General features: G+C 40.7%; 1 protein-coding gene across 1 annotated transcript in view; it reads left to right on the top strand.

Moving 5' to 3' along the window:
* LOC121855735 overlaps positions 1-5,344 on the top strand; it is a 65,997-nt gene extending 60,653 nt beyond the window's left edge. The window contains exons 6-7 of the mRNA XM_042350830.1: positions 237-366; positions 547-5,344. Coding sequence (XP_042206764.1) covers positions 237-366; positions 547-716 — 300 coding nt within the window. The 3' untranslated portion in view covers positions 717-5,344. The remainder of the gene's footprint in view (positions 1-236; positions 367-546) is intronic.
* Positions 5,345-16,040: the final 10,696 nt, after the last annotated feature.

The following is a 16,040-nucleotide window of genomic DNA, read 5'->3' as shown; positions in this document are numbered from 1 at the left end:
AGATATTTTCCAGCCTTAACCCTCTAACCGTAATGAACAACTTCAAGGATATTAATCTGACCAACGCCAAACGATTTTATACAGCTCAGGGGAGCTCTTAGTAGCTAGAGAGTTAAACACTTCACCTTCCTCTACAAAACCTTACTTTAACCTAATAATCTTACAGTATTACCGCACATAATCTTGATCCTGATGTCTTGATCCTGATGAAGTGACAAGTGTTTTCCCGTGTACAGTTCTTCAACTTCGAGCTGTTGAATGTGGACAAGTCATACGGCGGGCGCGGCATCGCCTCTATGCTAGTCCAGCAGAGCTGTAACGTTGCAAGGACCCAGGGCTTTACCTGCCTCGTCGCCGAAACTACAGGTGAGCGCTCTTCCTCTCTGTTCTCAATGTCCTGTACATATGCTCGTAAATAACGCTCAACCCCGTCCTTAACTCCAACTAACATACAAGTAAGTAGGGATAGACTTCACTAATAGCTAACCTATTGTATGTGTAGTTTCATTCATTACAAAATGATCATATTTACCGGTGTGTCTACAGGCATCTTCTCTGCCAAGATCTTCGGGCGACACACCTTCAAGACCATCCGGGAGGTGCAGTATTCCCAGTTCCGGCAGAACGGTCGCATCGCCTTCCCCAACACTGGTATTCACACCTCAGCACGCGTCTCTGTTAAGATCCTAGAGCCCCTTGTGCCTAACAGCACTTAAATCATGCCAGTCAATGCCTGGGGCTCGGCACTCATTCCCGGGATCCCACTAAACACATCTTCATGTCCAATAGTAGTAATTAATAGGGAGGTCAGTTCCTTCGCCCCAGCTAGGTACTTCATTGCCACCGATGATTGGTTAAGTGACTAACCTCAACCAATCACCGGCCGCCATGCACTACCCAGCGAATCATAATAAGTCCATTTCTCCTGTAATTATATGAACGAGCATGCTTAGAGGATCATGATGAAAACTACATATTCAGAACATTAACTGACAGATACGTCATACCATAGTAAATGTACCGGTAACTACAATAACATTTCTATACAACTAGAGTTAGACACCAAACTGTCAACTCCCACTCTTGTCTGATACTATAATCTAAATAATGATGTGTTTGTTACGTGCTGTGTAAAGATTTATGATATTGTTTCAAGGCGCAGGAAATATATAAAGCCTTAAGTTTGTATAATCTAGCCGCCTGGCTTCCCATGATGGTTTCATTATCTGAAGACGTGCAGTATAAGACAGTAGGAACATTTCTAAATGCTTATATACATATACCTGTATAAACTTTGCCATTTTTAAAGTAAATTAAACGTGTGTGTTCCACTGAGAATGAAATCAAGGAACATGTCTTCTGTGCCGATGAGATACATTTCCTGAGACACGTCTCGGAGTAACAATTTCACAATACTCCGATAATATTCAGTATTTGTACACCGGGATCTTCAGAAACCACCGAAGTACCATCTATGGATAAAATATGACTAAACATTAAGTATTTACTGGGAAGTGTACTTGCTGCTAATAAGAAATATGTAATCTCTGTACTAGTTAATGCTTGAGTAATGTTGTCACTCACGTGGAACGTGTGGATGACTGTGTTGTTTGAATAATGTTAGGAGAGAACTCTGTTGTCTACTTTTCTTGGTTGTATCATACAAACACATTCCGAAACAAAACACTTACACAAACAACCCAAACAAACCGTAACATATTACAAAACCAAAGGTTAAACGCCAAGACTTAACAGCACTAGAAATTAAACTCAAATGCTCGAATAAATCTTCCATAACTAGAATACTTACCTAAGTTATTGTCCCTAAAACTGTGGTGTTGTTTTAATGTACAGCTAGCTGGAAGAACCATGAGAACAACAACTGTATTTCAAATGGGCTGCGTCCTGCTGCCAATTAAGGTTGGATAATACTTTACATTAATGCGAGAGTATTAGCAGTTTTGCTGTAAACATTTCTTTATTAATTTACAAGTTCTGTCTGTTATTAACCAGCTGACCAAGGAGGGCATTTCATAACGGATGTAATGAATCGTGTTACACAACACCTGTGCCATCAGCTGTGAATCCAGCGAGTAAATGACCATGTTATGTTGAGCCACAGCACTGGTAGAGGTGCAGGTGCGTCTGTAACAAGGAGTTGATGAGTGGACTACTTTAGTGTTGTGGGTAGTAGAGGTGTGGGTGGTGCTGGGGGAGGAGGGGGGGGTCTTCAACTTCCTGCCTCTACTAACTTCAGCCCCAACACCCAGGCCAGTAAAGGCACCTCACTACCCTCAAAAACAAAGACTCGTCCGTCACTATCCACACACACCACTCTAGCATTTGACTAAAACAATGGAGTTTGTGTGCCTCTCGCATCAACTTTGGAAAAAAAAAGGTGGGTCGGTCAACTCTTTATGGCGGATAATTATGGCTGTAAGGATGGTTGTATTTACATCTTTTGCTAAACATGCAGAAAAGCCATTTATATATTTATTAACTCACCCAGAAAACTCATGGTAAAACGTTTTAACAGGTGAATCGGGATACCGCACAAAAACACAAATATAACAGTTATGACTTGGCGCACAATTCGCCGCACAAAACACCAACCAATTTACTCTACTGTTCAATCAATAAATCTAAATAACTAAGAAATATTCAAATGACAATACTGAAATCATCATAAAGGTGAACCAGTAACACCGCCTCCACTATTATTAGTATGATAATGAAAGTTGATTCTGACGTCACTTAACACCTGGGAAAATCTTTATTTTCAAGATAAGAGAGAACAATGTTTCTTATTTTAACGTCATATGTTCTATATTGTTATACTTAAATGTAAAGATATATAATTTATACTGTTATACTACATAGAGTTTTACGAGAGATATACAACGTCAATTCATCATACGTCACAGACCACGAGTATACCAGCAAGTATACTATATAAACCAATAGACATAACCCATATTGGCCTGCACTTAGCTTCAACTCTCTCTAGCCTCTCATGTATGTGTTAAAATTTTCCTTTTATTCCACTACGTAAGCTAATAGCTGAGTTACCATCTGCATCTATTACTTCTTCACAACTCGTCGCAATAGGCTATACAGGTATACGAGTACCTTATTTATATGACAGAGAGAGAGACTAACAGCCCGTCTTATCGACCCACCTTGAAGTTTATTATGTGTTGACAATCTTCCAGTCATCATGAATCAGACACACGCGAGAGGTCCTTCCACCCCGCGCTCACCATCAACACTTTATGGACATTGTACTCGTGGGCAACAAAAATTATCCGTATCTTTCTATCCGGTGAAGTCGCCCGGCATTCTACATTGTGTAAACCTGTGTGTAAACGGCTCATTTTTCGGTCTGTTTAACTTCATTGGGAGCACTTTTCACAGTCTTTGTAACTTCCCGTTGAAGAAAGAACACTTAGAGTAAATACTTTATATCGACTATAGAAAACAACTCAACAATTATAGGGCTGCCGGGTACCCTCCATCAGTAAGTGTAAGCGGTATCAACAAAACGTAATAGTATGGCATAATGGTACTGAATGTAAACTGCCTTCTGAGTGCGTCCCCTAAACTCAGCCTTAGGACGGACTCGCTGGCGGGCACAGTCGGCGAGCACCAGCTTTAAGTGTCTTCAGAAGTAACAATGGATCAAAATACACACCCCTAAGACACAAGTTACTGGCAAGCTTCCCACCTGAGCCAGGAGTGGTGGTGCTGGGCGGCCCAGGGGCACCACGAGGGAGGCCAACTCCTGAAGCTGCACCTCAACAGGCTACCACACCACTGTCAGCTGCCAAGGGGTGCTTAACCACTTTCATGGGCCCAGTAACATCTCCAGGAGAGTAACGCTTTTACTGCGAACTTCATGTACTCCGGTGGTCTACCAATACCTCCCCGGGTGAGGACATGCCAATAAGTAACAAGTGTTTCTACTGGGTAGTTGAAGCACCCAAGGGTATCCGGATATGTAGGCCGGGCGATGGTAATGTCAGTAATAGCCGACATCGCCAGAGGTGCGGCCTTCGAGTCTTCACAACCGTGTTCGGTGTTTTCTTTAAGATGTTGTTCTGGCCTTGGCCGCTCCTAAACTCTGCCGCTTGTCGCCAGTGTCGTCCTGTACCCTGTCACTGTTATACATAGAGCCCTCTCTTTCCACATCTACACTCTTATCATTTTCTGAACAATCACTCGTCAAAATTTCCAAAATCTGTCGTTGAATATCGACCAGAATAAATATTTGGGGGGATAAACACCAAGTGGCTTGAGGGTGGAGCACCTGTTGCAGCTGGGAGAGCAGGGGACCAATTGGTTCTACCAAGAATGAAGGACACAGAACCAATAATGATTAGAAAGCGAAATATGGAGGCAATTGTAACGTAGTGTTATTACCTCTAACAAGCTGTTCTTTATGGGTCACACAAGAGAAGTAGCTAGTTGTTAAAAATCATGTGATTTACAGTGCAGCAGCTGCGAGGGCACAACCCACTCTCAGGCTTCTCGGCTGCCGACTACACTTTATAGTTAATGAAGGTTGAGGTTACAAGTTGTTGCAGTACTCTTACTCTAACTTGAGATGTCTTCCTACTGGCAACAATTCATCACACGAGACACGCTCTCTCCATAGCCTGTATCATAATACACTTAGCATTAGTTCCTAAGGGAGCGAGTCACTGCCCCGCTGCTACTGGAGCTCCGCCCCCTGGCCAGCGGCACGTCACTACCAGCTGCCACTTGGCTGGTGACTAATTAACTTTATCTTTGCTTCCCTGTCTGTGTCGTAGGAAAACTGTAAGGTCGCTAACACAATCACCAACTCTTGCTCAACTGAAGTCCCATTTTGATATATATATATATATATATATATATATATATATATATATATATATATATATATATATATATATATATATATATACACGAGTACTGTAAAAAACGAAATCACTCCCATAAAAGTCGTTTGTAAAGTTTACCAATAAAAAACCCAAGCTGGAAGATGTTGGACCTGGCCGTCTTGTCTGCGTCAAGATTGGTGTTGGTGGTTGTTCAGTGGCCGTAGCTTCTATAGTCTGTATACATGCATATACATACCGTATATAAATAAATACATATGCTACGACACCACTGTAAAGAATACATGTTGTTATCGCTGTTCTTGTTGAAGCCTTGAAAATAATTTCTATGTGTGAAAATATTACTTTTGGGTGTAAAACAGGCTCTAGGGTGGCCCTCGCCGCTGCCTACGGCCTGGGCTAGGCCGATGATGCCACTTCAATAACACTAAAACGAATGTCAAATTGATAAATGGTTAATGAATCGTGTTGTTTTATTTAATTCCTACTACACACAACAAACATTTCCAATATATACATACAGAGAGAGAGAGAGAGAGAGAGAGAGAGAGAGAGAGAGAGAGAGAGAGAGAGAGAGAGAGAGAGAGAGAGACACACACACACACTAACACACACCTTAATTAATTACAACAGGTGACCAATATGACAACAATACCTAACACCTTCACACAAGACGTACACAATAAAAGATTGTCCAAAACAGACACAGAAGAACATCAACGTCTTTATAGGTGGAAAGAATCCTTGATTTTAAGGCTTCGTCTTGTATATAAGGAAAATACTTATAAAGACTGGCCAAGAGAATAATAATAATAATAATAATAATAATAATAATAATAATAATAATAACACCGGTAATTAAAAGAAAAACTTTGCTACAACATGTCGAGGCATCCAGAAGAAACAAGTACTATAGAGATGGGAGCAAGTCATACAACAGCTTGACTACACACTAACACCATGCAAAGCTCTTGGCTACGTAAAAAAGCGGTTCATTCAGCACAACACCGTCATAGGCATGATCATCTACCTCGTCCTCACAGGCCAGCCAGTGATAGAAGGAACGGGCACAAACATTACCATATACTGTACATAATAGCCCCCAAAATTATATTATATACCCCATAACATTCACTACATCGTTAACAGTATATAGAAGAATGCTACATCAGGCCTGATGAATCTATTAATTTTCCACTAGCCTACACAAATTTTTACAAACCCGAAATATTGTCCAAATGTTGGGAATACCCTGTGTCTAACATTCGAATTCATTTAATGAAAGTTAAATTTTAAAATATCAGTAAATGAATGAACGAATTTATTGGAATTAGAAGTAACAACAGTAATCATTAAAACTACTGAGTACAGTTAAAACTACAGTAGTTCGATACGCCATTACTGCACTCATATCTATTATAAATAATAAGAGTCGTTATAAAAATGCATTTGCTTTCGAGATAGTTTTCTATTATTTTAATTGAAAAAATATTTAATTCTTTTTTGTTTATAGCTAAACAATGTTCGACACTCACTTTCGCATGCATCAAAATTATCACGCGCCCGACACACTAATAAATATAAAATTTAACTTGCCCCCATGGGTTATTCACTCGCCACGGGAGTGCGGGCGAGCGAGTTTCCGAAGCCCTTTGTACTGTATATAAGCTGTGTAACACTTACCATCACCCATAGATAAGCATAGGCTAATTCGTTCTCTAGCATTTTAATTTCCTATAACTAAATGAAGTACTGACAAGCTACATTCAAACTAACGAACTTTAAGCATATACTAAGCTACATGCACAAGCACCAAGAAAGACATTTATAGATACACTGTTCATAGTGCAATTCATCTTTTAGAGTGTTCGTGTACGTGTGTGTGAGGAACTATATGGTCACTGTTACAGGTTCAATAACTACACTGTTAAATCTATCACTACATGAAGGAACGTGAAGAACAGTACCTTAAGACTGAACAAGTAGCTACTAGATTCCGCACTGAACAATCGTTGCCACATGCTGGACAACTTAATAAAGTCTTTGTGTACGCAAAATAAGTTCCCTTAGTTTGCATACTCAACACGTTATATATCTTGTCATAATCACCTGAACCAAGGCATGTTAAACCTGATCTAAGTTGACAAGGTTACACCTGATCCAAGTCCATCAATAATATCCTTCTCCATACAAGGGTCAAATCACCTAAAATACAAATCACTATAGAGACTAAATCAGTAATCACCCTACACAAATGTTACAAACTATTTTACATATATTAGATGTTTCATAAGTGATATAAAACAAGGGTAAATATTTTGTGTATCACGATTAATGTTCATAGTAATCAACAAAACTATATTACACAGCTAGAAAGACGCTATTCAATTGTTTATTTACATGTACTCAGCTATTTCCTTTCACGTTCACTCGCTTGTCAACTTTCATGAACCAACGCGCCAACAATATACTACTTAAGCATTGGTAAGAGTCGAGATCTGGGAGCTGATGATATAAATAATACATGATAAGAACGTCAGTGTTGTGTGTAAAACCAGTCTCTTCTATGTTCAAGCACTAGAGTTCAAGATTAATTTAATATCCCGGTAACGTAACTTAAAACACTGGTGTGGGTAACAGTAGCGAGCGGAAGTAGTCCCAGGGTTGGGTGGTTTTAGGCAAGTGACTGCAAGGTCCGCCAGTCAAGCAAAGCCAATTATTCTGACGACCTTGTAATGTAAGCCGCTGGGACGTCGACCAAATGAGTTCAATAATTGTGGTGTATCCAACCAATCAGTACAGTAATCCCAATCCTATCAGTGTAATTTGTTAAGTAAATAAAACTATCAAAATTATTTCAAACCAGAGAACATCAAACACAATTTACCTCTCTAAGTTCAACCATAACAATATTATGTAAATATTCAAGTGCTGGGTTTTTTAGTTTTATAGGCCAACTGATAATATTAAATGTCGTAGTCTTTACATCTATCACAGCCTCCCTTCAACACCTGCTGTAGGGCTGAAGGTCAGACACAACACCTGCCATCAGTAAGACCGGTGGCATGACCCTCATTACTGAGTTGTGGACAATAACTGGAGTGTATCAGATACATTACTGGTCAGACTACTGTGGTAAAATATGTAATCACCTGTACACTAAATAGGATCGAGATAAATATTAATTAATTTATATACACAGTAAGGTAAAACTATTTTGATTCGGTTTACAAAAGGCCTTCTAACCTGTTGTTTCCATCCCCCCCCTCCCACACACACACGATTAATCTGACTGATTTTTTTCAAACAGGTATAACTATCTGGTTTTATAAATATACATTAATGATAATTATTTCACAAAGTATAGTAATTATTCCACAGAGTTACATTTGCTGTTTCACTAAAACGTAAATTAAGTTGAAAAGATAACCAAACTGTAGCAAAATTAAGTAAGGTTACGTTGAATTATATTAGGTTAATAATTATGCTATTTATACAGTTTGTATTATAATTACCTACATCTTGTCTATATATAATCAGTCTATATTTACTAAAAGAAAGAAACTTATATAAATCACCATTACCAGAGAACAATACAACACAACACACCTGCCTAACCATCTAACTTCTTCAATAGTGACAAAATATCTCACGAGGTATTCCCTGCTCCATCATAAATTCCAACGTATTGTTTCCTCGTAGTGTGAAATGAACCGAGAAAAACATAACTCGCACGAAGTATCAGACAATCACAGTCAGTCTCCAGAGTAATCCCCTTACACCGCCCCGCCACCACCCTCTTGCCAGCGTCGACGTTGCCTGGGGGAACTAATGTCGGGAGAAATACTATAGAGGTCAATGGCCAACTTTGCTCACGGTTCACTATCATAAACCTTCTTCTGCTGTCTCACAGTGCATGAGGCTGAGAGTTTTATACTCGATATATATGATATTTATCCTTACTCTTATATTCAAAACAGGTTTAATATCGGAGGCACTCGTTTATAGACTTCAAATATTATTCTTATAAAGTGAGTGATTGAATATATGAATGAGAGAGAGAGAGAGAGAGAGAGAGAGAGAGAGAGAGAGAGAGAGAGAGAGATATTACAACCTTTACTGTAGTTTGAAACTATTATTGTAAATAACAACAAACACAAAATACCCTCCAATTTAATAAATCGTTGTAAAAATTAAAATCTCGTACTTTATAAGCAGGAAACACTCGAGTAATACAGCAAAGTCTCATGTCCGGTATTACAAAGATACATCACATTAATAAAACCTTTACGCATACAAAAACTCAAAGCAAAGTACAATGTTAAAAGTTTAATATCCGGTAACCAAGCCACACCATTTACTAACCGATGTTTCAGCCCCTAAAATGCACTTTGACTACGATCGACGAGTGAATTCATTAGTTATTACCGACCCATCGATCTCAAGTTCTCAGTGACGTGGGATGGAATGTTGAGAATGTATACACCAGATGTCATATATGCCCACCTGTACACACGAACGAGGACATTCTTAAGTGCATACCAGTACTACCAACCATGGACACGACACAGGCAACCACCGTGGGCAGGACAAGTAGATGGTAGTGTTGGAAGCCCTAATTAATTACAACCAACTTCCTCTATCAACTCTCACCACAGCCACTGCCACCAAAACCAACTCATCACACCTACAACTATAACATTACCTACAACACGTTCCATCACTACAACTAGTTCTATAGCCACCACACACTCTCAACCACCACAATTAACGTCACCACCCCAATTAACCCCACCAATACAACCACCACCATTATGTACCAGTAATGGGTGTGGTGTGGAGGGAGGGAGAGAGGCAATAACAATGCCATTATTACTAAAGGGGGGGGGGTAAATATGGATAATTACATGGGAATTGCAATATGCAGAAATTGCTTCACAAACACCACCACCACACTGATATTATCCCGTATTCTAACTCTTTTCTGAGGTAACACTCTCTCTCTCTCTCTCTCTCTCTCTCTCTCTCTCTCTCTCTCTCTCTCTCTCTCTCTCTCTCTTCACTACCAAAACAATCAGTAACACCCTCCATTAACCCAGTGACGTGTTGTATTAAATCTGAGGTAATCCCACTAATCCTAAAAGAAATACTTATTAAATCTAACCCAGGCATCCCACAAATCCTTAATCCTAATCTTGGTACTTCGTTAATCCTTACTGCATGACGTATTCTATTAAATCTGACCGGGACACCCCATTAATTCTTCCTGACATATCCCATTATATCCCATTATTAACCCAGACTCAAGCACCCCATTAACCACGACTGAAGCACCCCATTAACCACGACTGCAGCACCCCATTAAACACGACTGAAGCACCCCATTAACACGACTGAAGCACCCCCATTAACCACGACTGCAGCACCCCATTAACTACGACTGAAGCACTCCATTAACCACGACTGAAGCACACCATTAACCACGACTGAAGCACACCATTAACCACGACTGAAGCACCCCATTAACCACGACTGCAGCACCCCATTAACCACGACTGAAGCACCCCCATTAACCACAACTGAAGCACCCCATTAACCACAACTGAAGCACCCCATTAACCACGACTGAAGCACCCCATTAACCCCAACTGAAGCACCCCATTAACCTCAACTCCAGCACTCCATTAACCCCGACTGAAACGTCCCATTAACCCAGACTGAGACAGCCATCAACAACACAGAAGTGGATGGTGAAGTATGACCTTTACATACAGCCAATAATAATCCATTGAAATAAATAAACACCAAGCACGAAAATAGTGACAATAATTCAATTAACCCGTTTCTTTTTCTTATATAATACGGATTTATGGTCCAGCACTGTTCATTAAGTTGTGTCATTCATTATTTATCTTGCAGGATAAATGCGACCATTCTGGGGAGAGTATTCCTCAAAGACTAGGCATTCGCATCTGGTGTAAATCCAATGAGTTAGGCATCGACCCACCGCTGGCGTGATTCCCAAAGGCGCTTGTAAAAAAATAAAAAATAAATGTGTGTGTGGGAGGGGTGGAGGATGGAAGGGTGCTATGGCAGATATTATACCAGCGATAAACAATAATCAAGTGGAAGGGATAGTGGAAGAGAGGATTGTAGTGAAGGTGATTCTTGCAGGGGAAAGGCATGTACGAGAGAGAGGGAGAGAAAGTTGACAAGAGTGAAGGGAGTTTAGAAAGATGTAAAGAACGGGAAGGATAGAGAGATCCACAAGAGAGGGAGAGAATAAGTTAAGATGTAAAGAGGGGGAGGGATAGAGAGAAGGGAAGGTCGTGGAGAGAGATGCAGACAGGGAGGAGAGGCGAGGTGAGCATGACCGTGTCCCCACCTACACACTGCGATGCGTGTTGGTCATCGTAGCATTAGTTTACAACAATCACTATGCACGTGTGCTCCCTCCCTCTACCGTGCATGCAACTCATTAACTCATATTTTTACTCAGACAGCAGGAGGGTGTGGGGCCCCAGCGAGCTGGTCTGGTCATGTCGTGCAGTGACACTGCACCACCGGAAGGTCCAGGTTCCAAACTGGCGCCACACAAATTGCTCCACATTACACAGAGTCATGGCATGAATCGACTTATCCAGGGGTAAATTTTTTTAACCTTTTCGCTCTCAGAACATCTCTCATCTCGAAATAGGAGGTGCTTTGTTTTGACTACTTCCAAACTCAATTTCCTCCGCGTAAACAGCATTTTAAACAATTTTAGGAGAGCAACTCCCAACTTATTTACGAGTGAAAAGTTTTACACTAGCAGCTTGACACTGTTACAGCTACAGACCGTAATAACTCGTGGAGTATAAGGCCGGCTTACTGAAGGTACTGACTAAGCACCGGGAAGCCAATGACAGTGTAAATTCGTAGAAGACAATCCTCTGACGGCATTATATTATAACACCTTAACACCTTTACACTGACTATTTACCTGTACAATAACCCTGAAAATTCACTGTAATGTTCATATAAATTTCAAACAATGCATAATACCTGTCACAGCCCCCCCACCAGTTAGGCAGAGGGGAGAGGAGTCAGGCTGGAGAAGACATACAATCACTGGCGGTCGATGGTAGGTTGAAATAAGGTCAACCTCCCGCTATTATTACTTTGCACGCAATACGGGTCACGAGAAGGTATCAGAGTAGCCACCCCCGGCCTGGTGTTACGTGAGCGACTGTGTTCAAGTCCAGACACGATATTGGAGAAAGAACTCACGAGGCAGTGTTGGAGAAAGGCAGACAGCACTTGCATATTAAATGAAATGAATGAACACCAACATGACATGAGACACTAATACGTAAATTGATTTTATAGCCATACTGTACGTGCATACTTTAACTGTCTTGTCCTGGAATGAAATAAAATATTAAAATCTCTTCTTACTGTGTTTTTGCTCACATGAAGAGACAGGTGAAGGAAGGTGTGTAATAACTAATAAAACCCACTGGTCGTCGAGCAGCTCCCCCGGTACAGAACAGTACATGCTAGCGAGCTTGTTCAACAGTGGTCAATGGCAGCTGAACTTCTCGGTATTTATGTTCCCTGTTGCATTCTCCTGTAACAGTGCATAAGAAACATGACACACGTCTCGGGCTGCTTGTTAAGTATGCAGGTCCTTCCGTCCACCGAGAATGAAGCAGCTTCCCAGAGTTAGGTTGAATCGACCCTCCCTCCCTCACCAACATTCTCACACTCACTTTTCACTTTTTTTTTCCACTTTACTTTATGGTAAGTTCCTTAGTCTCAGGCAACGGGTCGCACTGCACTGTAACCTGCCCCTACGGCCGCTCATTCTCTGCTGTGGAGGATAAACAGGAAATAACATCAATATAATAAACTCGTGCGTATTAGCAGGATACCAGGGCGTGAATCTGTTTAGGGTGCAGAAGTTGCCGCTAACACAATAACAACACCCTGAGTTAACGAAGTATATGACTTGGTATAAAGAAATAACTCAGAAGTATCGGATACTCGCCAACTGCACTTGGCTAACCAATAACCTGGAGTACGATCTGACAGCTGATCAATATTCAGGCCCCCAATTACTGTTGAGCAGGCAGACAGTAAGTAATCTCTCCTGGGCACTACATTTACCAAAACTACACATCAGCAGTAAAGACGCTTATAACCTACAAAACACGCAACATTTCAATGCTGAGCAGCTGTCTATTATACATAAAAGTCCTGTGCAGTCATGGATGGAATGCTGCTCCAATTAGTATAAATTCCCTTACTTTAAACCCACATTAAACCCTTTCAAAAATTACTTTATTTCTCTTTGTAATATTCTCCTATAAGAGATGTTTACACCATAAGCTTCAATCTGCAGACCTTCAAGAAAAACTAACTTTCATCTGGTGGCGATTACCCCTAAGTGCTAAGATGGCGAGATTTTCGACGTTTGATATATGACCATCCATTCCTCACCACGTATGATAAAAATAAGTTATCGACCTTCCTGAGAAATGGTCTCAATTAAGATTCCACTTTCTCAACTACAGCGGTACCATCCATCACCATTAACTATTATAAATCCTATAATATTATGTTCCTTCAGTCCAGTAATAACTCTCATAAACACATCGTCAGGTACGACAACCCAGACCCTCACAACCTTGACGTGCCCTGCGGTATATGGCTACTGGTAACCTTCCTTACTGGGGCAGGCGAGGGCGTGCAGCAGTAACAAGGACGGGTACAAAAGGTGGCTCTGGTTGTGGCAATAACCTCTTCCTCACAACACTATTATGTAAAATCTTGAGCTTAAAGAAAACCTTACAGTGACTCATCTTATTACACATTCATGAGACATTGTGGGGATACCCGCTCACTAGGTCAGGTACTTGGAGAGGGGGGGAGGGTCACGGTGGGGAGGAAGGGAGAGGAGGGAAGAAGTCATGATGAGTAGGGGGGAAGGGTCAGGGAAGGAAGGGAGGGGGGGGTTTAGAAGAAGTAAATTGGAGAGGGGAAAGGCAGAAAGAGGGAGGGAAGAGAGAGGCAGAAGGGAGAAACACGAAAAAGGGAAAGGGCAGGAAGAAGATGGAGGAAGATGTGAGGGAGGGAGGGAGGGAGGGAGGGATTAGGAGAAGCGGAGAAGGGATAGTGAGAAGACTTATGACAGGACTAGAAGGATAACATTCAGCAGCGACGAAACTACGTGCCTGGAGTCATGCCATCCTACCAGCATAATGGACACTATGAGAGAACCTACTTAAGAGAGGGGGAACCAACACGATTAAAAGTTTAGGCGTTTTCTGTTCCTTTGTACAAGATTCATGACTAATGGATATTTTAATGAGTGGGTGAAATCATGAATGCAGCAAATCACATCATGAATTATCTAACTGGAAAAAAGGAAACTAAGAACTTTCCAGATCATATGTACGACAATTGGAAGTGTCAAATTGTCCGGGTGTATACGAGAGGTTTTAATATAAACAAGTATACTACACAGTCTAAAGGTGCCAGGCTCACATGGTGTGGTGTGAGGGCAGCCAAGGACACCAGAGGGGCCCTCAACGGCTCCCCTGCACCATCATCAGTAGCAGGTTATGACGGTATAATAAGGCCACAAGCTGTGAGTCTCAGGTGTGCGGGGTGGCCTAGCATCACGAGACACACGCTACGTTTACAACACAAGGCAACCAATACACGCTACTATCAATCAACAAACACACACTCATCTTTTAGTCAATAAAAAGTAGCCTCGTAATGACAGGAAAAAAGATTATCGTAATATAAATAAATGAAAGGTTGCTCAGTGTGATACTTAATGAAATATCTTGTGGGGCTTCCCTAGACGAACTGATATACTACTTACTATTGTTTGTATATCAACATGTGCTGTATATGTACAAGAGTGTACCTGCACTGTCTACGTACATGATGAATCAATGTAAAGTAGGTAGACAGGTATATACAAACAGGTAGGTAATTACGATACAAAAAACATAGGAAATGTGAACTCGAATGATCGCAAAATAAAAATCAGGTTAACTTCAGCAGTAAATAAACTTCAAAAGAAAACACTTGAGAAGCAGCGATAGAGAGGAGTAACAGCGTCAATTTAGAGAGTGAGTAGGGTGCTCGACGCTACACCCACTTTGTGGTACAGAAGGATCCATTTCATGAGGTATTTGGAATGTATCAAAGTTGCCGCCAGTGTTGTGAGCGAGGCCCGACACATGCCAAGTGTGTGAAATAATAAAATAATAATAATTATCGGTTTATTGAAAGAGCATGGCAGCCGGCAGGCTGAAAATATACAGTTACATAATTGGGGAATGGGCCTCTTGATTTACAAATAATATACAAGTAACATAAGTGATACAAATATGATATACAATAACTAGGTGGGGAGAAGCTCAAACTACAGGGCATCTCAACATAGTGACAGTGCAAAAAGTAAGATTGAATGGGAGTGAATACACTGGTTGATTACAAGTTATTGATAATTTTTACAATGGTTGGGACACACACACACAGACACACTATTGTTATATCCCCTTAATCTTGGGGTCGGGGATGCGATGGGGGTGACTAAGAATAAGAATGCTTAGAAAATTTCAGTATTACAACAAAACTCTTAACAATTGTCCAAGACAACATTTTCCCGTAATAGTTGGGTGATCAGGGCAAGAGTATTACCACCTCGATGCTCACCCTCGTGCGTGTCTTCTGCTTCTTTTAACAAGCGTATAAGTTCGTGTTAATGGTGTAGTGGTGATAATCGTGTGGTGGTGGTGTTAATGATGTACTTTTGTTGTGTTTGTGACGTACCATGAAAGACTTATCCTCGTACTAAATGTTTCATGTAGCTGTCAGTGAAATAAATTATACTGTAATTTATGATCAGCAAATTCGTGGTACTGTATTGGGTTCAAAGTCGTTAACAAATATGATGTGCACATGAGCAGCTCATCATTAAAACCTAAATACACAGCCCGAGGGGAACTCAACCACAAGAGCTTAATGATACAAAGACTAGTTTGTTTGTTTTTACTTCTTAAATTTATCCTGTGATTCTATCCTTAACACATTTACGGCATAACTTCAATAATAACTTAATTTTAATCTAACTTTTATATACTCATTAAAAAAAAGGGA

This window comes from Homarus americanus, unplaced genomic scaffold (assembly GCF_018991925.1).
Source record: "Homarus americanus isolate GMGI-L3 unplaced genomic scaffold, GMGI_Hamer_2.0 scaffold15894, whole genome shotgun sequence".
Lineage (NCBI taxonomy): Eukaryota > Metazoa > Arthropoda > Malacostraca > Decapoda > Nephropidae > Homarus > Homarus americanus.
The sequence above is the reverse complement of the archived record's forward strand: the minus strand, read 5'-3'. Positions and strand labels throughout refer to the sequence as shown.